This window comes from Spinacia oleracea, chromosome 4 (assembly GCF_020520425.1).
Source record: "Spinacia oleracea cultivar Varoflay chromosome 4, BTI_SOV_V1, whole genome shotgun sequence".
NCBI lineage: Eukaryota > Viridiplantae > Streptophyta > Magnoliopsida > Caryophyllales > Amaranthaceae > Spinacia > Spinacia oleracea.
Window position 1 is genome coordinate 28,715,158 of NC_079490.1, and position 24,404 is coordinate 28,739,561.

At 41.0% G+C, this 24,404-nt stretch overlaps 1 protein-coding gene across 1 annotated transcript; it reads right to left on the bottom strand.

Annotated features, from left to right (window-relative positions):
• Positions 1–546: 546 nt before the first annotated feature.
• On the bottom strand, positions 547–16,643 carry LOC110787829 (uncharacterized). Its single transcript, XM_021992472.2, has 5 exons — positions 14,284–16,643; positions 6,718–7,356; positions 3,734–3,909; positions 1,145–2,492; positions 547–1,014 (listed from the first exon to the last, which is right to left on the bottom strand). The coding sequence occupies exons 1-5, from the start codon at positions 16,400–16,402 to the stop codon at positions 983–985; spliced, it is 4,314 nt and encodes a 1,437-aa protein (XP_021848164.2). The 5' UTR covers positions 16,403–16,643; the 3' UTR covers positions 547–982.
• Positions 16,644–24,404: the final 7,761 nt, after the last annotated feature.

Below are 24,404 nucleotides of genomic sequence, written 5' to 3' on the forward strand. Positions count from 1 at the left end.
CGCCACCTCTCCTCTCCTCAATGCCCCATACTCTGCCGCATCAACATAATCTCCAAGGTAAGCATTAACGTGATTAATCAACTAACAACAATCAACTCAACTCAAAGGGGGACTCTAAAAGCCCAATCCAAGATCCTGTTTCTTCCTTCACTTCGAGCAAAGTTAGCAAGTTTTCGATTCCTTGCTCTTCTCTCCTCCTCTCCTCCTCTTCAATTCCTAACTCAAACCCCCAAAATTTCGATTAAATTCATGCAACCCCAACTCCATTGAAGAAGCAACGAAGCTCTCGTGATGAAGATGATTTTCAGAAACCCAACTCCATTGAAAAAGCAACGAAGCTCTCGATTAAATTCATAGGAATGAAGAAAGATTGCTACCAAAAAGTTTCAACAGTTTTTCAATCAAGTAAAATGTGTATGGACATTTTTGCAAGAGTATGCAATTCATGATTTGTGCTAGGAAACTAGGAACGAAGAAAGATCTATGGTATCGAGCCGAGCATTGATAGGGGCAAGCACCAAAACACCAAAATTGTACACGGAAATCTTGTAAAATTATATGGTAATATATAAACATCATTATTTGTATACATATTACACATCTATTCATCATTAGTTTAAACAGTTAAAGCAATTTACACATTAGCCCGGGGAATATTTACCATTTAAGCACCTAACATCGAGGCTTTTACTACCTACACAATTGTGGAGGACTAGGCTACACAATTGGAAGAATAAGGCAGAGTACCCCCATAACACGAATCAGAACTGAGGAAGAATAAGATACAACTATCTGTGATGCTTCCTCCAGATTTGCCTCCAAGCACATTCTATCCAAATAAAGATTTCATTTTCATTTGTAAGCGTTAAATAATCAACCTACCCATTAACTGTCTGGAATTATAGAGAACAAATTTTCCAATATTCTTCCTGTCATAAATCCGCTGGTGGTTGAGCGCAATCGACCAAAAATAGTCTTATGTTTATCCCGGTCTGTATGGCATCTGACCCCCAACTGAACAAAAATGTCAAGCAACATAATAACAAATGAGTTCCAAAAACTTGTGACTATGAATATTGACATCAAAGCCTTTGAACTGAAAATTAAGACATCGGCGTAAAAGATCAGGGTTAGAGTGTTTTACCAAAATATCCAAGTGCATAAGTACCAGCGGGGCCGATTCCAGTAGTAGGAGGTCTAAACTGTCCAGGTCCAGGAGTACCACCAAGGCCATTTCCAGCAGTAGGTCTAAATTGTCCAGGTAAAGGAGGTCTAAACTCTCCGGAATTGCCACCAGGGCTAGTTCCAGCAGTAGGAGGTCTAAACTGTCCAAATGCAGGAGTACAACCAGGGCCAATCCCAGCATTAGGTCTAAACTGTCCATGCGCAGGAGTGTCACCAGGGCCAGTTCCAGCATTAGGTCTAAACTGTCCAGGTCCCCAATAGGGAGCGACACTATAACTGCTTCCAGGGTTACTAAAACATGCACTTGGCCCATTTAAAGCAGGCATTTGTCCAGGATGCAACACAGGAGGTTCACTGGGTCTAACATGGGCTAGATGTCCGTATGCATATGGTCCAAGTTGCCTCCATGGTTGCAAACTTGGCTGCTGTTGGTTCATGTATGTTGAATGTGTGGTTATGGGACAGGCTATGGGAATATTGGGTGTAACAGGAGACCCGAGAGTTTCTTCTCTAAGGTGCTTCTCTTGTTGTGGGAACACTAAGGAAGAGGAGGGGCTGGAAGACTTCTTCCGAATTGAGTTGTTTTCTACAATATCCTTTTCCATATTCACGGAAATGGTATCTTTTAGACCCTCTTTTGTTTCTGCCGCTTGTTCCAATCCTGTAGCGGCAGTTTTCAGGTCTGCATTAATGCCACCAGGGCTGATTCCAGCTGTAGGTACAATTTGTTCCTTACCCCTATAGGAAGTGGCTTCATTACTGCCAGGGAAATGAAATTGGGCCCTTGAGCCGTTTACAGCAGGCAATGCTCCATGAGGCAACACAAGGAGTTCATTGGGCCTAACATGAGGTTGACGTTCAGATGCACCTGGACCTAGTTGAGGTGCACTCATGCCCATCATTGGCACAGAATCTCCTGCCTTGAGGCGCTTTTCTTGTGGCAGCATAAATGAAGGAGAGGGGCTGGAAGTGCGCTTCTTCCCACCAAATAACTCTGATGTAGTGGCAGCAGGAGAGGCTGGAGGCAAAAGATTCTTTTCGGCATTTGTTACAAACTGAGTTGAACAATTTCCTACCATTTCCATTTCTAAGCTTTTGGAAATATCATCCTTTTGCCCCTCTGTTTGTTCAGTAGCTTCCGGCTGTTCAATTTTTGTGGTGGCAGTCTCCAGTTCTGCAATATCCGATTCCAACTCCTTGATACGTGATTCAAGGGAAACATGGGAGAGTTCTGACTCAAGCTCATAATCATTAATGTATCGAAGTACAGCTTGCAGGGTACAAATCTCAAAGCGGGCATCATCAATCTGCAAAGACCTTATATATATACTTAACTGAAGAAAGCATCCGAGGAGTAAGTATGAACTCTATGACAACCCCCCCCCCCCCCCCCCCCCCCAACACACACACACACACCACACCATGAGTAGGGGAGGGGTTAGAAAACAAAACACATCATAATCAATAAGACAATCATAATAGGCGATCCACCCTTTTCAAGCAACAGAAACATTACCATGGACATTGGCTCTTCTTTACAAATATACACATAATATCATTACCATAACCTATAATAATTGACATTTACCAAATAGGCCGTTCTCTAAGTTATACTTTAGCATTTTCAACATTCCTCTATAAAACATAGAATAATTCACAGATCTTCTCCATCTAAAGATCGAAAGACGTTCCTCTGTTTTGATTTACTTGACCCACAGCACTTAGCACACAGTTCGAGGAAGAGATTAGAGAAGGTAAACCAACACTAAATAAAAATAAATTTATATCATAATATCAATAATTCCACCCTCTTATAGGTGTTGTTTTAATAAATTAAATTGTTCATTACCTTATCTAATCTCTTCCTTAAACCACGTGCCATAGGACTATAGGTCAAGTAAAAAAGAACAGAGGAAATATTATCTATAAGGAGTGCATGCAGAAAGAGAACTAAAAATTTATTTTTTACCATATTCATTATCCTTTTGTCCTTTCTGAATGATGAAGTCCCCCACACTCACCAGTAAGTTCTCTACATCCCATAGAGTGTGTGACCATACCAGTAAGTTCTCTACATCCCATAGAGTGTGTGACCATACCGTACAAGACTTCTGGTGTTTTTATACTTTCAGCCTATAACATAGGACAGAGCTCTGCGTAACATGAGTATTGAGTATTTAAACCTTATAATGTGCTTTTATAAGCTTCAGCAGAAAAAGATGATTAGGTCCTAACAACTCTCCCTATCTGTCAAACCTAACATCATCAGCGCCATCACTGAATTACAAAACCCAAAAAAGAAAAAGATTATTGAACTGAATTGAGTATATCACACAAACACTCTCTCCCTTTGCCCCCCTCCCCTCCCTCCATCAGCAATTCAGCACCCCCTTTTGTAGAATCTCCGTGATGAATAAAAGGCCCAAATGAATTGGAATACGTGAAATGGCCCCTAGATCTGAATTGCAAATATGAAGGTCACAGCACAGTTGAAATAATAATCACAATAATTAGTCAATTGACCATAGTTTATCCTATATAAAAATACCTTTGCCGCACGAGAATTGTTTCCTCTCATCCATAACTTCACAGATTTTTCCTTTGTGAACTTGAGGTGATCTTTTAGTAGAGGAGCTAGTGGGAAACAAGATTGCATCATAAATGTACATATGTACTTGACAGCCTGTAGTCGTCGGTCCTTTTTTATTAGAGATCTGATAAGACCTATACAATATAATCCAAGAAAGAGAACTTACAGTCAAATTATTACATAGAATGGTAGCTCAATTGGTTTTAAGGATCAACTATCTGAGATTCTACGAATAAACAGGCAAGCACAGCAAGAAACCAGAGTACAAACAATATCTCAATCCTTGAGATCAACAATGTGAAACAGTGAGAAAGGGGAGGGGGGGGGGGTGTTAGACATCTGAACCTCCACATAGAAGAATGTATGCATACAGAAAACGAGGCACTTGAAGATAATTACGGGATGTTAAAAAAGTCACCTACTATGTTACTTGGACTCGGGTACACATATTAGACTCTCCAAGATTTTCAACTTAACAGCAAGGCATAGTCATCACAAGCAGGAACCACTAACTTTTAAGGATTAAGGGAAAACAACCAAAAACATACATGATTGTCCTTTTATAAGATTCCCCCCCCCCCCCCCAAAAAAATATAAAATACTACACACTTGTCCAAAATTATATCCATTTTCCATCCTTACCCCTTAGTTTTTGCACTATTTACAATTCCCTGTTATTTTAAACTTCTACTATCACACATCTATTGTTATTTGGCTTTGGGAGAGAACACAATGTAGAATAGAGAGAGTGAAAAGTAAGTACATTTGTGAGAGTAGAAGGTAGAGGGGAAAGTAAGAAAAACTTGTCGAAACTAAGGGGTCGTTTGGTTGGGCATTTTGGAATGGATTGGAATGGAGTTATAGTCCATTCCATCCACTTTATTGTTTGGTTGGACCCTTTTGGAATGGAGTCTCATACCAAAGGGGTTCTATCTCCATACCATACCCCTAAAATCCCATTCCCACCTATTACCCTAAGATTCACATTCCATTCCACCAAGGTTACTAACCCTAATTCATAAAGAGATGAAAACTACAGCCGCCCACCACCGTCGATCATCGTCAACCCTTTAATCATCATCAGTGATTTTGGAGTCCATCTTCTCCGGTTTGATGTGTAGCTTACTCCTCCTTCGCCCTTCTGTTTTCTCTCTCTTCTACTGGGAAATCTGGAATTGTTTTTTTATTGGAGTTTCTCGTCAAGCATTGGATAGATGAAAAAGAACAGAGTTACAATTCCTAAACATTTCTTCCAACAATTGCACTTTGGTCCAAACTCAGAGTGGAGGTAGCTTCACCTCGATAAGGGAGCTAATTCTGCTTAAAGTTGAAATACATATGAAGAATGTCTTTTCCAAATATGTATTCATAACCCATTTCATATAGTATAAATTAAATAATACTTGAAATCTTTATTTCATGTTTTATTTTTTTATTTGATGAATTTTTATGTTATTTTTAATGAAATTACAGTTTTATGATGAGATATTACGGATTTACGAAGCATTAGCTATCAGTACATTTTTTTTATTTAATAAAAAATAAATTTGGATACAAAATCCATTCCAAAAGTGAACCAAACACTATAATTGGGTTATAGAATCCATTCCAGCAACATACCAAACAGTTTTAGAATGGTATGGGAAATGGAACCCATACCACCCAGGTATGAGAATCCATACTATTCCATTCCACCTTAGCGAACCAAACGACCCCTAAAGGATAATGGTGTAATGAAGGGAACAGAACTGGGAAATGTGAGTTAACTTAGAGATGGAAGATCGGTTAAGGAAATAAGTGGTCTAAGTCTCTCCTCATCCAACCAAAACGCCAGAAAGCAGCAAAGAATATCCTATGCAAAGAATCTTTTCCCCTTTATGTCTCTCAGATGGACAAAATTAACCTGTAATGCTAGAGTGTTATGGTAAAGGCATTGTCTCATAACATGCACCCTTCTAGTAATCTACTCTATAAACATGTACCCTTAAATAGACAATCAGAAAGAAAACTCTGTAATATTGTTAAACTAGACATCTGAACCTCCACATAGAAGAATGTATGCATACAGAAAACGAGGCACTTGAAGATAATTACGGGATGTTAAAAAAGTCACCTACTATGTTACTTGGACTCGGGTACACATATTAGACTCTCCAAGATTTTCAACTTAAAAGCAAGGCATAGTCATCACAAGCAGGAACAACTAACTTTTCAGGATTAAGGGAAAACAACCAAAAACATACATGATTGTCCTTTTATAAGATTCCCCCCCCCCCCCCCCCAAAAAAAATATAAAATACTACACACTTGTCCAAAATTATATCCATTTTCCATCCTTACCCCTTAGTTTTTGCACTATTTACAATTCCCTGTTATTTTAAACTTCTACTATCACACATCTATTGTTATTTGGCTTTGGGAGAGAACACAATGTAGAATAGAGAGAGTGAAAAGTAAGTACATTTTTGAGAGTAGAAGGTAGAGGGGAAAGTAAGAAAAACTTGCCGAAACTTAAGGATAATGGTGTAATGAAGGGAACAGAACTGGGAAATGTGAGTTAACTTAGAGATGGAAGATCGGTTAAGGAAATAAGTGGTCTAAGTCTCTCCTCATCCAACCAAAACGCCAGAAAGCAGCAAAGAATATCCTATGCAAAGAATCTTTTCCCTTTATGTCTCTCAGATGGACAAATTAACCTGTAATGCTAGAGTGTTATGGTAAAGGCATTGTCTCATAACATGCACCCTTCTAGTAATCTACTCTATAAACATGTACCCTTAAATAGACAATCAGAAAGAAAACTCTGTAATATTGTTAAAATAGACAAATTACTATGCTCTGAAATTAGTTCACCAAATGAGAAAATTCATGTAAAATTAAGGTAGCATTTCCAAGTAACTCAGAATCATTTTCTTAATCCAATATAAAAGAGGGAGAAATACCTGGAATTATTTTTTCCAGCCCCAGTGCACGGCACAAGACTGGATTCTGCTCAGGCCGGTAGACCAAGTCCCCAGCATAAAATAATTTGAAAAGTCCAAAAAGATCCTTTTGTTTAAAAGAACTAGCTACCTCGTATGTGGCTAGAAACTGCAGAAAGCCATAAACATCCAAAATTTCATAGCCTTTCTTAGCGAAAGTCGGTTTCCAAACAGAAGCAAACATTTCTGCTTTTTGTCTCATTTTAAGCAAAGCTTTCTGTTCTACCAGTCCAAGTGAGTTGAGACTACGCTGTTGCTGCTTTTGTAGTTTCATTAACTGCTCTAACAAAATTATGCAATTAATTTTCTCAAGTGCAGTTGACTCAGGTAGGTTGAAAATTTTAACTACATCAAGAAGAAGTTCTGCAGGGTCTGGTGCACATCGAAGTGCATCTAGAACCTTTTCCAGAGACAATTTCTGCTCCATCTGATACTTCCCTATATAGGATCTTAGACCATTTGCATCCATACTGAGGCACAACGAGTGGATCTCACTGCAATTATTCATGGAGGATGAAGCAACTGCGTCAGTCACTTGCAAAACATCAGGCTGCAGTTGCCTAGTCGCTACTTCAGGGGGACCAGTGGCCATATAGCTTCCTAGACAGATATATCACGTTGAAACAACAATAAGCATTAGATGTGAGAAAAAACATCTGGGAGATGAGATTTCTAATGTAAAGAAAATGACAGATAATATACAAGATACCCAGGTTTTATATAAAAATAGATTAAGATAAAAAATAAAATCTATGATATGCTATAAAACACACAAAGTCCAAAGTAGAGATAAAAGTATAAATCATTTAAATGAAGGAGTTTGACTAAATCATAATAGAAGCTCTTGCGGTTTAATTAAAGTAGTTTTTAATTAGTAACTGTATAGAACATTTACAAACATAACTAAGTAAAAATAAGTCCCATTAGTAAAAATATTCCAGATTAGAAAAAATTAGGTGAACAGAGTAGGGCCTGTAAAATCACGGAAAGATAACACCTAAATACACAACAAACACACATTAGGGGTCGTTTGATTCACCGATCTAGAGTGTAACGGCATGGAATTCATGGAAATCCATACCTGGGAGTTATATATTCAAAATCCCATGCGAATTTGGAATTGTTTGGTTCAATCACATAATGGAGTCTATATGTTGTTCTTGCTATTTGGTTCACTCGTGGAATGGATTCTTATTCTATATTGAGTTTTAAGTTTTATATTTAAATTTAGTGTAGATACCCTTTTTTCTCTTTCTATATTATATTCAACTTTTTATTTAACTTCAAAATATATTAAATACTCCCTCCGTCAATTTAATCGTCATACTTTCCATTTACGTCTGTCACAGTTTAATTGTCACGCTTCCTTTATGGAATGACCCACCAATATTTTATTACATCTCTCTTCCCACTACCAAAATTAATGACCCACATCCTCTCACATTCAATTAAAAAATGCTTCCACTATCTCTCTTCTCATCTACTTTTCTATTAAAATATACTATATCCGTTTCATAATGTTCTTTACGGTTACTATTTGCACAAATATTAAAACAAATAAAATAGTGTGTAAAAAGGTGGGTGGATGTAATAAAATAATAAAATATGGATAAAGCAAGTGAGGAGTGTAAACAGGTGGATGGATGTAAGAAAAAAAAAAACAAAAGGTTTTGCATGCACAAGGTGTACAATAAATTTATTATACACCAAGATAAATTTTACCTAGTTTTTTGTAACTTTTAATATGTTTTCATTGACTTTTATATTATAAAAAAGTTGATAGATAAACAATTTAAAGGGTTAAATGATTAATTTTATATATTATTGGTGATTTTGAAGAAATAATTTTTATAAAATTATTTCTATTTTATCTCTAAAAGTTAGATAACTTTTACATTTTTAGAGGTAACTTTTAAATATTTTAAATTAACTTTTACCTTGGTGTTCTTTATATTGTATACCACTTGTAAATAAGAATTTGTGAAAAATGAATAAAATAATAGAAAGTGATAAATGTTGTGGGGTAAGAGGGGTAAGACAGTAATGTTTTATGTCCAAAAATAGAATAAAACACAATATAAAGAACATTATGAAACTAACTAAAACTGAAAGTGTAAAGATCATTTTGAAACGGAGGTAGTAGTAGATAAGCATGCAACAACTTATCACATAAAACTCCATGAAAACGTTGGTACGACTATTAAATTGGGACAGAGGGAGTATATCTTGAGATCCAAAAAGGGATGTGATTATTCCAAGAAGAAATTTCACTTCTTCCAAGGAAATTAAAATTTCTCAACCGTGATTTCCTTGGAATAAGTGAAATTCTTCCTTGGAATAATTATTTGCCATCCAAAAAGCATAAGCACTGTAGAAGTGTAAGAACTATAGCTGATTAAATTCTTGGATGAAAAAACATGGCATTGTCCGACTAAGATAAAATGCACTTATGCACCTGATAAGATAAGATAAGATAAGATAAAATAAAAAGCAGAAAAAATAAGAAACTAAAATATTATACATGAATCAGAAACTAAAATGTGGAATCAGAAACTAAAATGTGGAACAAAGAAATACAAAAGAAAAATTATGGAATCGATATAGAGGTTAATAACATCAGATCAATCCAACACTATCTGATTTAAGTATTTAAATGCATGTCTTGTCCAAAAAAGAACCCCATTGCAGGAAAAAACATTATAGGAGAAGGCCTTCGCAGGAGAAGATGGACAGACTCTGGAAGTCAGAAAAGGAAAACGTTTGTATCCCTCAGATTTTCATGCCTCTGCCTCCAGTATAATACTTAGAGGGGGGGGGGGGGGGGATGGAATTAGAATCTTGGGGGACTGTGGATATGAGATTCTAGGGGGGTGGGGTGGAACTAGAAACCCCCTGGTATGAGATTCTAGTGGAAAGGCCCAACTAAACACCAAAACAGAATTGACTCCATTGCAAAACATGTTAAATTGCTAACCAAACACCAACATAAGAAAAAAATCATGATATGGAGTGTATTGGCAACACGAATTATGCCAAAGATAAAACAGTAAAACCTGATGACAGAATTCAGAAGTAGGCATTTGTAAAAAGATGCCTCCAAAAGTTACGGTATAACTTAACTACTATATGCATTAAGCCTAACTGAACTAAACTAGTACCAAAGGATTAGAAGAAAGTAATACTCTAATGTGATTGACTGATTGTTCAAATAACTGCATTGTACTCTCTCAGAAAGTGACCTAAAACATCATGAACATCAAGTCACTTAGGCCATATTGCCATAAAAGATGTGGGTGAGAAGCTAGCTAACTCAATCAATCATGAACATCAAGTCACTTTAGGCCATATTGTCATAAAAGATGGATTGGAAGCTAGCTAACTCAACCGGAAACAATTTTCTCCTATAACATAAACAATATCATTTGCAAGAAGATAAGAGGGTGAGGAGTCCTCCAATCAGTAAAAGAGTGAAGGAAAGCACATGGCCCTCAGCTACACTGCACTCAGAAGAAGATAATTACAGAAAACTTCATAAAACATGAGCTGAAAAGGAGGCCAAAAAATCAACTCTATCCCGCAAAGCAACTCACAGTGAAACTCTCATCGCAAGAAAAATTAGAGATGAAAAGACTTACTTATACTTGTGCCCACCAAATCAAAGCAGGGTCTTTGCAACAACACCAAAACAGAAGGCTAAGAGTTCCGCAGCACTGCTACAACATTAAATTCAAAGTGCTGACAGCATAAAAATGACTTAAAAACTCACAGCTCCATAAATACAAACAACGAAAGACTTCTTTTGGCTTCTGAACCTACAGCTCTCCTTTAGTACAGAGTTCATACAGATTACCATCAAACATAATTCTTTGCCTTTCTAGAAGGCTGAGATTCAGCTTGAGAAAAAAGGAGAAAGTGAGGATATTCAGGGCTGTTTTCCAAGTCTTTATCTACAAGCTAAAAGAAAAGATACAAGAAAAATCCTATACAAGTTTCTTTTTCGGTACAAACATATTTTTTATCCGGGGATACATATAAAGAAAACGCTCAAGATTTAAATCTGTGAGTTTTCCTGATCCTAACCATATAGGTTTCTCCTAAAGATGGCTGTGGGCCGGGCCGGGCCGGGCCGTTCTTCGTGCCGAGCTCACGGGTCGTGGGCCTAACCGTGTTGGGCCTACGCCAGGCCACGTTGTTTTGTACCGGGCCGGGCCAAAAAGTTAGAAATAAGGCCCAAGCCCACGTGCTTTCGTGCCGGCCCGGCCCGGCGTGTCTAAAGTTTAACATGCTTTGTCGTGCCGGGTCGAGTCGTGCCGTGCCTTGTCGTGCTTTGACTAAATTCACCATCACTTCGTGCCCGTGTCGGGCCGTGCTTTTTGCGTGCTCATGCCGGGCCGTGCTTTTTTCGTGCCGGGTCGTGCTTCGGGCCGGCCCGGCCCACAGCCATCTTTAGGATTTCTCCTGATGGAGATTTCAAAAGGCAGTGCCGCCATATCGAATAATAAATGGTATATTGCAGGCCTGATGTAATGAAAAGAGGCATCAGAAATGGAAATAAGTGTAGATCAAGGCTGCTCCCTTGCCAAATTTTCCATATCAGCCTCCCTCTTCTTCAGGTTTACGTTTAAATATATAATTACAAGGTACTCCTCAGCTAACTATTGGTAGCCCTTCTCTCTCCCCTGCTCATGACCACGGAAAATCTCTCTGAACATTCCAATCTTATCGCCCACAACAACAGGAACTTTCAGGAGGATATTATTACAAGGAAATGCTAGCCAAACAAGACTGGATGAGCATGATAAGACCCTTACTCCCTTAGCAAGGAAGAAGCCCATTGATACCAAATACATCTCTCCGAGACTCTGTCAATCACCAAAAACAAAATGACATATATGCTTCTTCCAGCAGCATCCCCTAACGACCCGTTTGGTAGGTCGTATTAAATGGGATGAATTTAAGTGTGCTTTTGCAGGGAAAGCATCATAATGTCCATTTGATGCAACCCCATCCCAAAACTTGTGTTTTTCTTCATAGTTTTCTATTAGAACTACAATATCATCCCTAAGTGGTAATGGATGGTAATGAAAATTTATGAAGAAAAGTGGTCTTTGGGGTGGACTAGCATTTGGGTATCAAATTTTTCTTACAAATTTACATCTTCTCCAATTATCACTTACCAAATGGCTCATAAGTACTGCAAGCCCTTCAAAAATATCAATGTAAAATGATATCTCATTCTATACGAAGTATTCCATCCTCAAAGATCTCCTACTTTCCGTTTAAATCCATTCCTCAAAGCTCTTCCTACTTTTACTTTATTTCAATTTTGGCAAAGAAAATACCTCTTCTACCCTCACTTACTCCACCGTATGGCTCGACTTATACTATTTAATAACACGTCACTAAACAATTTTGTCCCAAAAACTATATATAAAGAGACCCACTTCCCACTTACTCCCTTTTCCTTGGTTGGTACAATTGATACAATATTGTTTGACAGCTTACATTATCAATCCAATCTTTAATACTCCCTCCATCCCGGAATACTCACCCCGCTTTCCTTATATAGCCGTCCCGAAATACGTGCCCCATTTCTATGAATGGCATATTTTTTTAATTTTATATTGTTTCTCTCACTACCTAAGGTCCCACTTGTATTCCTAATATCTAAAAAAACATTAAAAAAAATTAAAGGTCCCACACATTTTCCACTAACTATATTTAAAGAATACCCCACTATCAACTACCACCTAATTAAATAATAAGTCAATTAAATTGATTTAAAATATGTGCCGGTCAAACCGGGGCGAGTATTCCGGGACCGAGGGAGTAATATTTAACTAAATTATTATCTATAAAAGCGATTTAAATGCCTAATATTTTGAAGTGGGGGAGTATTGTGTTAATGGGAAATTATCCAAACAAACGGTCTTAGTGTACTTTAGGAAGAAGATCTAGAACAAAAAAGGAAGGAACATTTTTAGGGGTTAGGATAAGGATTATGTTATAAAGCTACATATATTCTTTACTTTAGGGGAAAGGTATATGTATATGTCCTTTACGCTATCAAAATATTTCCCCCCTTTCCTAAAGGGGAAGAAGTAGTCGGAGGACACCATAAAGACAATATATGCATACATAAATTATGAGTCCCTTACTCCCTTACCCCTTAATCATCATTAATAATGTTTGACACTTTGACGGTTCAAAAAAAGAGAGAGAAAGATAAAAATAAAATGTGATGCAATGAAATAAAAAAGAAAATAAAATCAATCAAAAGTTCAAGAGATGTGTCAAGAAAACCCATACATTGATGATGCATATGCATCCAACACAAGTAGTAAGCTTCGACGCGTCAAATAAATAAAGATAGCCGTAAGTCATGCAATATTGTCTACGTCCCTTTTTGTTTACACCATTTGTGTCGGCGCAGTTTTAAATATTTGATCGGGTGAATTTGATAAGAGAGGAAAGTAGTGAGATATATAGTTGATGAGAGTAAAAGTGGTAGGACCATATAAACATAAGCAGGATGGGTCACACATTTAGGGACATCCCATCATGGAAAATGGCGCATACAAATGTATGGATGAAGGGAGTAGCGGAGCGTGTCTAATGTTCTAAACTCAATTGTGTAAGGTCGTGAATTTAGTCTGCGCTCCTCACATGCCTGTTGCATAGATGATATATAAATTTGTCATGTGATTTAATGATATCCATAATTTGACCATCAGAAGAAGTGCAAAGAGCCAAAGAAATTAAATTGCTCCCTCTTTATTTCAGGACCACATGTTCACTTTAAGCGTCAGTTTACGGAAGAAACATCAACATAAATCCACCTACATCACAATACTAGTGGTCTGCAAACTTAAAATTTCCAGTTCCATTAAGAAAGAAATGAAAATACATGGGTCATCTGGTAGTCTGTACACTAACAAGGATACACCTCATCCCGAAGAAGCGGGGATGTGAGAATAAAAAGGGAAAATTCCAGAACACAATGCGCAGGGAAAGGATTTAGGAGTTGGGGGACTTATTCTATTATTGATAACTGATAGAGCGTCCCCTGGCATGGAAATGGTCAAATGGGAACATGAATGTAAAGCAAAGGATAGCATCAAATTCTAAAAAAGCTGGGTTACCATAATATGCCACCACCTAGTAATTTTTTTAATACTATCACTAGTAAATGAATAAAGAGAAGGCCACAAGACTAGTTGTACAAGGGGGGGGGGGGAGAAACAGGGTAAATCCTACTGTGACTCCCTAATTAGACCTACTTTAACCAGTTTTCTTATTAATCCACCATTTGTTGTCCATACTAGGTTTCTACATAGCATCTTCCTAATAATGTACAGGGACATAGAAATTTGATTAAAAACTGTCTCTATTTCTACAGAGCATATTCCTATATGAACATCAATGCACACAGCTAGCTGAATAAAGAATCACATCAACCTTACCAAATGCAAAATTGTAAAAGATGAGTCTGAAAAGGATAAAACGGGTGAGAAATAATAAGCTCACCTTCATTCTCTTCAAACAACTCCAGACGCAACTGAGGTGCTATCCTGTCCTGACTCACCATCTCATACAGCCTCTTCAATTCCTCCCTCTTAAAATGTGTTCTCAAGCAAAATGCAGCTACTAAAAGTAAAAAGCTCAGTACCACAACACGGCTCTCTCCCTCTTTCTTCATTTCTGCTTTCCAATGATTAGCAACCTTCCTGGCATGTCCCTTCGATCTTTTATAAATTCTAGGTTTCAGCTTCATCAGCTGCTCCAACAGTAGCACACAGCTACTCCTAACAGCACTTGCTTCATACGCCACATTGTCCTTCCTCAAATGTGGTGGGAAAAACCCCTCAAGAGAAGTTAGTACCAAGCTAACTGGATTAGGAGATAACTTGAGAGCATCACTAACCTCTTCCTTCATGAACCCGTGTTCATCAACTCGATCATTCAAAAACATCTGCAAGGTTTTCCCATCTGCCAAACATTGCTTAAGACTAAGATTCTGGAATCCTTCATCAGTCCCCAATTTACTAATATCCCTCAAGTGCTCCTCTTTCAATCCTGGATTCGCACAAGGTTTATTAACTTTATTCTTCTTCTTTTTGGTTGGATTCCCCTTAAATTCCAGTGCTTTGCAACGTTTGTCAATCTTCTTCTCCTTCAATCCTGCCACTCTACAATGCTCACCAATTTGCTTCTCCTTCAACTCAGCCAGTCTGCAACGCTCGTCAATTTGTTTCTCCTTCAATTCAGCCAGTCTACAACGACCATCAATCCGCTTCTCTTCTGATTCAAGCACTCTACAACGCTCATCAATCCGCTTCTCCTCTGATTCAACCACTCTACAACGACCATCAATCCGTTTCTCCTCTGATTCAACCACTCTACAACGCTCATCAATCCGCTTCTCTTCTGATTCAACCACTCTACAACGACCATCAATCCGCTTCTCTTCTGATTCAACCACTCTACAACGCTCATCAATTTGCTTTTCTCTTAACTCAGCAAGTCTGCAACGCTCATCAATTTTCTTTTCCTTTAACTCAGCAAGTCTACAACGCTCATCAATTTTCTTTTCCTTTAACTCAGCCAGTCTACAACGCTCATCAATTTGCTTCTCCTTTAACTCAGCCAATCTGCAACGCTTGTCAGCTTGTTTCTTCTTCAATTTAGCCTGTCTACAACGATCATCAATCCGCTTCTCTTCTAATTCAACCACTCCACAACGCTCTTCAATTTTCTCTTCCATTAACTCAGCCAGTCTGCAACGATCATCAATTTGCTTCTCCTTCAACTCAGCCACTCTACAAAGATTACCAATTCGTTTCTCCTCTAATTCAGCCACTCTACAACGCTCATCAATTTGCTTCTCCTTCAACACCAGCTCTTGAAAACGCCGGTCAAACTCCATCTCCTTCGACTTCCACCACTCATCACGCTCACTCATCTTCTTTTCCCTCTCCTCAAGCTCTTTATTCCTCCTCTCCACCTCAATCCACCTCTTCCCAATCCTTTCATCCCCCACCTCCACCGCCTCCCACCGTTCCGCCACCTCCTTCTCTCTCAACTCCACCTCCTGGCACCGTTCCTCCACCGCCTTCTCCCTCTCCTCCATCTCCCCACACCCCACCCTCCTCTCCCTCTCTTCAATCCCCTTCTCTCTCTCCTCCACCGCCACACTCCGCTCCTCAATTTGCCTCTCCTTCGCCTCCAACACCTTACACCACCCCTTAACACGCTTCTTTTCCAACACCATCACCTCAAACCGCTCATGAAGATCCCTCTCTCTCAACTCCAACGCCAACCGCCCCTCACTCAACGACTTCTCCACAAAATCCAGCTTCTCCTGCCGCAATTCCACCTCTTTCCCCCGATTTTCCAACGAAATTCGCAGCGAATTTGACTCTCTCTGCTTCACCTCAAGCTCCTTGATATGGCTTCCGAGAGAAAGCTGAACCGACAAAAAGGAGTTCTGGAAAGTTCCCCATTGATCAGAAAGCGCCATGATTGAGTAAACATGAGATTGAATTGATTGGAAAGTGTCGGTAAGATGGTGGAGTACTGCTCTCGATTTTGTTAGGTCTGCTGAAGTTTGCTCCAACGACACCGCCGCCGCCATTGTTGTTGACATTGTTGTCTGGATTTCAATTGCAGAAGAAACTTAAAACCCTAGAATTTTGATATCAAGCATTTTCACTTGGAAATTGGAAGTTTGGTTGAAGAATTCTGATTGCAGAAGAAGTTTGATTGAAACATGAAACATGATATTGATACGTAATTGCAAAATCGTCTTCTTCAGTGAGCGATACTGAGCGATACATACAATGATTAGACCCGCGACCTTTTTTTGGGCCAAAAAAGCAGCCTCTTTTTCAAACAAGTTGTAAATAAGTCAAATCCTAACACTTCTAAACATACAAACTTTAAAGTTACTATTGCAGCAACAGTGTTCTGACTATTTTGCCCTCCTTTTATCCTTTTACTCCCCTTCTATCATTTTACTACCAATCTACCCTTCTTTCCTTCTTTGATCCCTTCTCCCGGCTTTCCTGTCAGTCTTTCACCCGTTCTTGGATGGTCTCTCAACAAACCCTAGAATAATAGAAACCTACTAGAAGCCTAACTGGTCTCCACCAAAGTGCACCGATAGAACAACATCTAGCACGGCAACTTGTTCCTTACCCTTACAGGATTTTCCCTCAGAGGTTACACTTTACGTAATTAGTATTTTAATAAGGTCTAAGCGTATAGCACAAATAGTCACGTACACAACCCAAATGGCAATTACACAATTCGTGGTCCATCATTAATAAATCACTTTGATGTATAGTTGCAACTCTAATAAACACGAGAGTACAAAAACTCATCCCATTTATACCAAGTACTTAGGATAATTGTTTTGTAAACATTGACTTGGATTTTGCTTACCTTTCATTTTCTTTTTTTACGGAAATTACGTTTTGGAAATGACATTTATATTCTCTCCTTTTGACTCTCACTCTAATCTCCTCCACCCCCATTTTCTCTCTCCTCTCCCTTCTTCTTGTATTTAGTTACAATTGCTAATATTGTCAATCCCCCATCGATTTCCGCCATTGTAATTCTCTCTCTCTTCCCTTTTCCTCATCTCTCGTGCAATTAATACTCCATAGACTTGGCGAAGCTTTTCGTCTTCCACAAAAATGGTGGCCGATGGATCGATTGTGTTAGGTTATGATACATATTAATAAACATAAATCATGCGAAAAAACCATAAAGCCAGGAAACATATTATTAACACATAATCATTTAGCATAATTCAGATGCATACACTTTGTAGCGTGCCCTCCCTAGCTGCACCCGAACCGAACAAGAACAAGTCTTTTAGGACTCCAAGTGTCGTCCCTCCGTAGATAGTCCACAGCACGTCCGGATCCGCCTTACGCTTGACCAACTAGAATCGCCCTTAAGGTTCCTTAGATTTCGGCTATTTGGGTGCAAGTGTTTGGCTGATTTTTTATTAAAAATCTTACCTTGAATACTTAAATAATCGTCTGTTAAATATGTGACCCTATGCCTATATTTATAGAGTTTATGGAAAGGAATTATAATCCTACTAGGATATGGATTTATTAATTAGAATCCTATTTGAACTCTAAATAATAAATTTAATCTATTAGGATTAGGATTTAATCATTGCACGAATTGCGATAGGATTAGGATTCGTTTAGAACACGAGTGTCGCACGACCACGAGGGACGCACGCACCCGCGCAGGCCTTGCGGCCCACACGAGTGGGCGCTGCCTCGCAGCCCACGAGCACACGCTCCAGCGCGCGCGCCTACGGCCTTGCTGGGCCTGGCCTTGCGCTGGGCTTGGCGAGGCCGTGGCCTTCGTGTTGGGCGCTTGGCTTGCTGGGCGCGGGCCTGGCTTCGTGTTGGGCCTTCGTCTCGCAAGCCTCGTCCGATGCTAATTCGTACGATGCGCTTCCGATTAAAATCCCGGTTCCGGAATTCATTTTCGATACGACCAATATTTAATATTTCCGATTCCGGAATTAATTTCCGTTTCGAACAAATATTTAATATTTCCGTTTCCAGAATTATTTTCCGATTCCGATAATATTTCCGATTCAGACAATATTTCCGTTTCCGGCAATATTTCCGATTCCGGCAATATTTCCATTTTCATTAATATTTTCCGATACGTACCATGTTTCCGTTTCCGGCAACATCTACGACTTGGATAATATTCATATTTCCGATACGATCCATATTTTCGAGAGCTCTCACCCATCGAGTCAACTTCAGCGCAGTGGGAGACAACCAACCATACCCATCACCCTTGAAAGCATGGTTGAAAGACAGATCGTGGAGATCCCGAAAAACGGAGACAGAGCAGGGAAAGTTAACGAAGTCGCACACCCATCTAAATCCGATGATGTGCCTCATAGACTTGGGTGTAAGTTGGGCCAAACTGATGTTGTACGACACCAGGAGCTCGGAAATGAACGGATCCAAGGGAAAGCGGAGACCGTTCTCCAAGTGATGAGTGTACACAGAGATGAACCCCCTCGGCGGATGAGTCACCCGAGGACGCTTCTGATCGGGAAGTTCACACCAGTACCCCAAGGCGTGCTGGATTCCGTATAACTCCTCGGCCCTCCGATGGTAGTTCCCCAGCTTCGCCTCCACTGACCAGTCACCACTAACCGATTTCTCCAACGGACCATCGATCTTGGTGGTCTCATGCAAGATCGGGGCATACTTGCCCTTCGGATCAGCTTTAGTCCAATGAACTGGAAACTCAGGGTAAGGACGGCGTACACCCGAAGAACCAGCTTTCTTACCAGAAGTAGCGCGTTCAGACACGCCAGACCCGCCAACAGCACCATCTTTGGAAGCGTCCCAACCAGTCGAACGTTTCTCCACCGGCCTCTCCGAAGGCCAACCCCTTGAAGTTTTCTGTACCCTTCCCGAAGGCACATCCTCCCTCTCACTAGAGGAGCCAACGACGAACTTACTTTTGCCCTTATTCTTTGCCATGGTCGCGAATTCTCAGTCTAGGGTTTAGATTGAGGAGTAGAAGAAAGAACGAAGAAGTAAGGAGAATTCAGAAACAAATTACCTTTTTCCGAAGCGGAATTCGCCGACAAAACGAACGACACAAGTTCCCGAAGTCTAAAGCTGGCTGAATTCCGTAGATCTGAAGAAACTCGAAAACCGCGATCGCTGGAAAAAGAGAGGAAGTTTGTCTAAAAGAGAGAGAAAGTAAAGTTTGAAGGAAGTTTAGCGCCCAGTATTTATAGAAAAGGGAAGCGTATCAACTTCTTTTCAACCCACGATCTCCACGACACAATGCAAATCCCAACACTTGTCATCAATGCAAATCATCCCTTTTCAAAAAAGAGAGGGAACTTTTGGACTTTTGACAACTGGAAACCCACCCATTTAATTCTAAATGGACCGGGTCTGGGGGGCATGTTGTTTGGGCTCCCAATTGATTCTCAATTGGGCCACTAAGTCTAAAGCCCAATGGCTCTAAACAACAGCATCAAACCTACCAATGGCTAGTCAGCCATCCATTAAGGCCCAAGGCCCAATAGCAATAAATGACCTATGGGCATTTGTTATGCAAACACTATAAATAGGCCACCAAGGCTCACACCTCAAGGTACGTCCAATTTATCGCCTTAAGACTACTGTTCTAGAGAACTTCTCTCTAGAATCCGAGCATCGTTCTTACTTAGGCATCGGAGGGGCTTTCCTCGGAAACACCCCCGAGGCTAGTGACTTTGCTCTTGTGCAGGTGAATTCGGACTCAACTCATTCAATCAAGCAAGATCTTCAACACATACGAAAGGGCCTTCATTAGAAGCCCATTGTTTCCATCTTTACAACACCGGAACAATTATGGTTTCCGAGGCAAAGCAGATGGCAAAGAAATGCGAGAAATGCCAAAAGTTCGCACCAGCTATCCATCAACCAGCTCAAACCTTGCAATCAACACTATATCCCTTACCATTCGCACAGCGGGGGTTAGACATCATTGGTCCCTTCCCCTCAGCTACGAACCAGAAAAAGTGGTTGATTGTAGAAGTAGACTATTTTAGCAAATGGATCGAAGCCGAAGCTGTCTCCTCCATCACCGAACCTCAGGCCCGCAAGTTCATATGGCAGAACATCATCACAAGGTTCGGCATACCAAGACTGATGGTCTTCGACCACGGGAAACAGTTCGACAACACCCCGCTGCAAAAATGGTGCAAACAGTTCGGCATACACCTAGCTTACTCGGCAGTTTGCCACCCACAAAGCAACGGGCAAGCTGAAGCTGCAAACAAACTCATCCTCAACGCGCTCAAGAAAAGATTCGAGGATGACAAAAACAAGTGGCTGGAAGAGCTACCCGGAACGTTATGGTCCCTTCGGACCACCGAGAAAGAAGCTACTGGGCAAACACCGTTCCACCTTGTATACGGATCCGAGGCTGTCATCCCTGTGGAAATCGGAACAGAAAGCTTGAGGATACAGGCGTACAACAGGTATGATGGACTCCAAGGAGAAAGCAACAACCAACTTCTGTCTGAAGCTCTCGACCTACTAGATGAAGCTCGGAACGATGCAAGGACACTCAACGCAGCTTATTTGCAGAGGGTCAACAAGCATTACAATCGAAGAGTCAACGCCAGACCCCTAAAAGTCGGTGATCTAGTACTCAGAAACGCCGCCTCGGTTCAGAAAGGACGGATCCATGGCAAACTCTCAGCCACCTGGGAAGGACCATACATCATCCATTCCGAAAAAAGGCCAGGCACGTTTATTCTGAAACAGTTAGATGGAAAAATCTTGAAGAACCATTGGAATACCGATGTTCTCAAGAAGTATTTTGTATGATCTCTGTCTGTAAACCAAGTAAGTTGTTTAATGAGAAGAGGAAAGCCGTTTGGCGCCATGTGTTTCATTAAACCTATCTCTATATTTCAAATTCATTGTCCTTTTATATATACATGCAGCCTCGGATCTGATCAATCCGAGACTAAAAGCAGGTTGACTTTGCCCATTCCTTGATAAAATGCAAGAAATGACCAAATCATACACTTCGAGGAATCGTCTAGAATCCTCGGATTCGCGATACCCAGATAAACCTTGTTCGCAACAAACAGTCACTCGAATCAAGTTATAAAACTTCGGCTCAGATCCACGGATCGCCAAAGTCATAACTAAGAGGCAGACTAGCGATCTCTTGCCCAGGTTTCCGAACCACAAGAGATCGGAAGAACAATTCAGACCTCTGAGGAGATCGACGGATTTGAAGAGTCTGGAAAATAAATAGTCTCTTAGCAGATCTACGGATCTGAAGAACTCGCAAGATTAAAGAGTCTCTTAGCAGATCTACGGATTTGAAGAACTCGGAAAATTAAAGAGTCTCTTAGCAGATCTACGGATTTGAAGAACTCGCAAAATTAAAGAGTCTCTTAGCAGATCTACGGATTTGAAGAACTCGCAAAACTGAAGAGTCTCTTAGTAGATCTACAGGTCAAAGGATCCCTCAGCAAGTCCACAAAGAAAAGCTCGAAGAGTTACAAGTTCAAAGGCAAACTTAAAACTTCGGAAAGCACAAAAAAAATTTGAAAAGAGACAGCCAAGTAACGAACATTCATTTTTTATTCAATATTCGGGGGAAGTACAAATATATCAAACCAACTCGGGACACACCCGAGGACCCTCAAAAATTGAAAAGAAAATGAAACAGTTAAAATCGGCAGCCATCAACAGATAATACCGGCCTACCGAAGTACTAAAAAGCAAAAAGAAACCAGTACAACGCAGCGCGGAGGCAAAAGGGGGAAAGGCAAGCACACATTCGGAAGTCCTCAACTGGAACCGACCGACTCTGAAGAAGACGACTGCCCGAATCCCTAACTCTTGGGAGTCTCGGGAGCAGCCCCTAGGGGAGCACCCTTCGAAGAACCCCCGGCAGTAGTGTCACCTTCGGAATCCGCCTTCTGGGCCAGAGCCACTGCAAGAGCAGCTTGGCGTTCGGCTTCAGCTTCGTCTCGGTTAGCCTGGCATTCCACCAAGTGATCCTGGGCCCGCATCCAGAGAGGAACTTTCTCATTCCAAGGGAAATGAGGCATGTGCTTCGCAAACATGCGCCGAGCACCCAGGATACCATTCCAATACTGCTCTCTACACTGATCAGTAGTATAGAGGTCAGCTCGCTCTTGCTCCAACTTTCGAATGGTCTCATCCTTCTCTCGGATCGTCAGCTTAAGAACAGGCACCTTGTCAGCTTGGTTCTGAATCATCTCCCGATTCTTGACGAACTGCTGAAGCCTCACCTCTGCATCCTTACTCTCCTTGTCAGCCGCCTCAAATTTAGACGTCATCTCCTTGAGAAGTCTGTCTTTTTCTTCAAGTTCGCTCGCAAACTTGGCGGCCACATCCTTCTTCTCCTTGTCGAAGGAAGCTATTTTTTCAGCATCCTCTTCGACTCGGAAGGTAAGCTTACCAACCTCGGCCCCGATCTGCTCAGCGGTAGCTCTAGCCTCGCGACTGTACTTAAGGTACAACTGCTTGACTTCCACAAGCTCGGAGAGGAGCTGCCCAGCCTTCTGGTCCAAGATAGGAATATCACGATCATAAGCCTCCTGATATCTCCTCAATTGTCTCTCCTCAACCGAGCTACACTCGGAAGCGAACGAGGACCAGAAAACAGCCTGGGAGCGAAAGAAAGATGAGAAAGAGTAGGAAAAACATAAGCCAAAGGCACAAATCAAAGAGCAATCCAACACTTACCTCATTCAGGTAGTACTAGGCCATCATAGCCGGATTCCTCTCTTCAGCCCCAGGAACCCTCCACTGCGGATTGGCCCGAAGAACATTCTCCCGAGCAGCTTCGGGACCCACTAAAGATCCCACATGAGCCAGGGGATTCTCTCCCAAAACCGGAGCCCTAGCAAACCGAGCCATCGCCTCCCTTACTTCCTCGGGGATCCGTTTCAGCGGAACATCCGAGCAAGGGTCAGCATGGATCAACCTGTCCAGGGCCGAAGTCGAAGTAGACCCCAAAGTCGAATGACGCCTTTTTCTCGTCAGACCCTGTTCGGGCTGCTCCTCTTCAGCAGAGAGAACATCCTTCTCAACCTCGGGAATCTCAACATCGGGGCCTGTGAGATCCACCATCTCCTTATCTGGACTTCTTTCTCTTTCGAGAGGAACGTCAGCAGATTCCTTCTTCTCCTCGGCCACGGTAGGGACATCCGAGCCAGGAACAGAGTCATTTTCAATCGCCTCCACCACCTTGGTGATATCCTGGACCTCGATCCCTAAAGCAGTAGACGGCTTCAGCGGACAAGGGATGGTATCTTCCTCGGCCAGCGGTTGATCAACGGGTGGTAGTTCCGCAACCACCACGCTCTTTAACTTCTGCCCTGGCAAGGGCATGAAGTGAAGAAGGTTCTTAGGAGGAGGCATGTCTTCCGAAGCCGTTTCCTACCAAACAAACGTTCAAAGATCAGCTTCGGAAAAGAAAATAGCTTCTTGACTATAAGAAAGGTCGAAGGTCAGAGCAAATACCTTCTCCGAGGACTGAGAAACCTTCGCCTTCTTCAGATGCGCAGGAGACTTCAGAAGAGTGCTGCCCTTCCTTTTTCTTTGATCCTAAGAAAAGGAGACAAAGGATCAGTAAATTCAGAAGAAGATAAAGGAAAATAAAGGAAAAAGGCGAAGTACCCGGTTCTTAGATAAAGAGATATCTATCCAAGCCGGGGATGAAACCGAAGGAACGGCACGCGACACAGCGTCAGTCCCAAGACCCTAGAAAGATGGTCCAGGACCAAGACGTTAGCCGACGGCCAACCAAAGAGAAAAAAAAAATCAAACAAAAACCGAGCCGATAGAAACACTCACCGGATCCGAAGTTGTCCTCAAAACAGGAAGCACGACCTTCACTGGAACAGCTTCGGGAGAGGAGGCAGAATCCCACGGATCAGCTCGAACTTCGGATATCCGAGCAACACCTGAAGGAGACAACACGTAATCCTTCAAGCGAGGATTACGAGGATTCTCTTTCCCGAACTTGTAATCAGGAGCCGAGTCGTGAATAGTTTTCAGATCCAAAGAAATGCCCAAAATCTCAGGATCAAGGCA

What these genes read in the sequence shown, in the direction of transcription:
- LOC110787829 (XM_021992472.2), bottom strand. Translation starts at nt 16,402, where the DNA reads ATGTCAACAACAATGGCGGCGGCGGTGTCGTTGGAGCAAACTTCAGCA. An exon ending in GTTGTTTGAAGAGAATGAAG is followed by an intron (nt 7,357 to 14,283) that starts GTGAGCTTATTA and finishes ATATCTGTCTAG; the next exon opens with GAAGCTATATGGCCACTGGT. An exon ending in TTATGCACTTGGATATTTTG is followed by an intron (nt 1,015 to 1,144) that starts GTAAAACACTCT and finishes ATTTTTGTTCAG; the next exon opens with TTGGGGGTCAGATGCCATAC.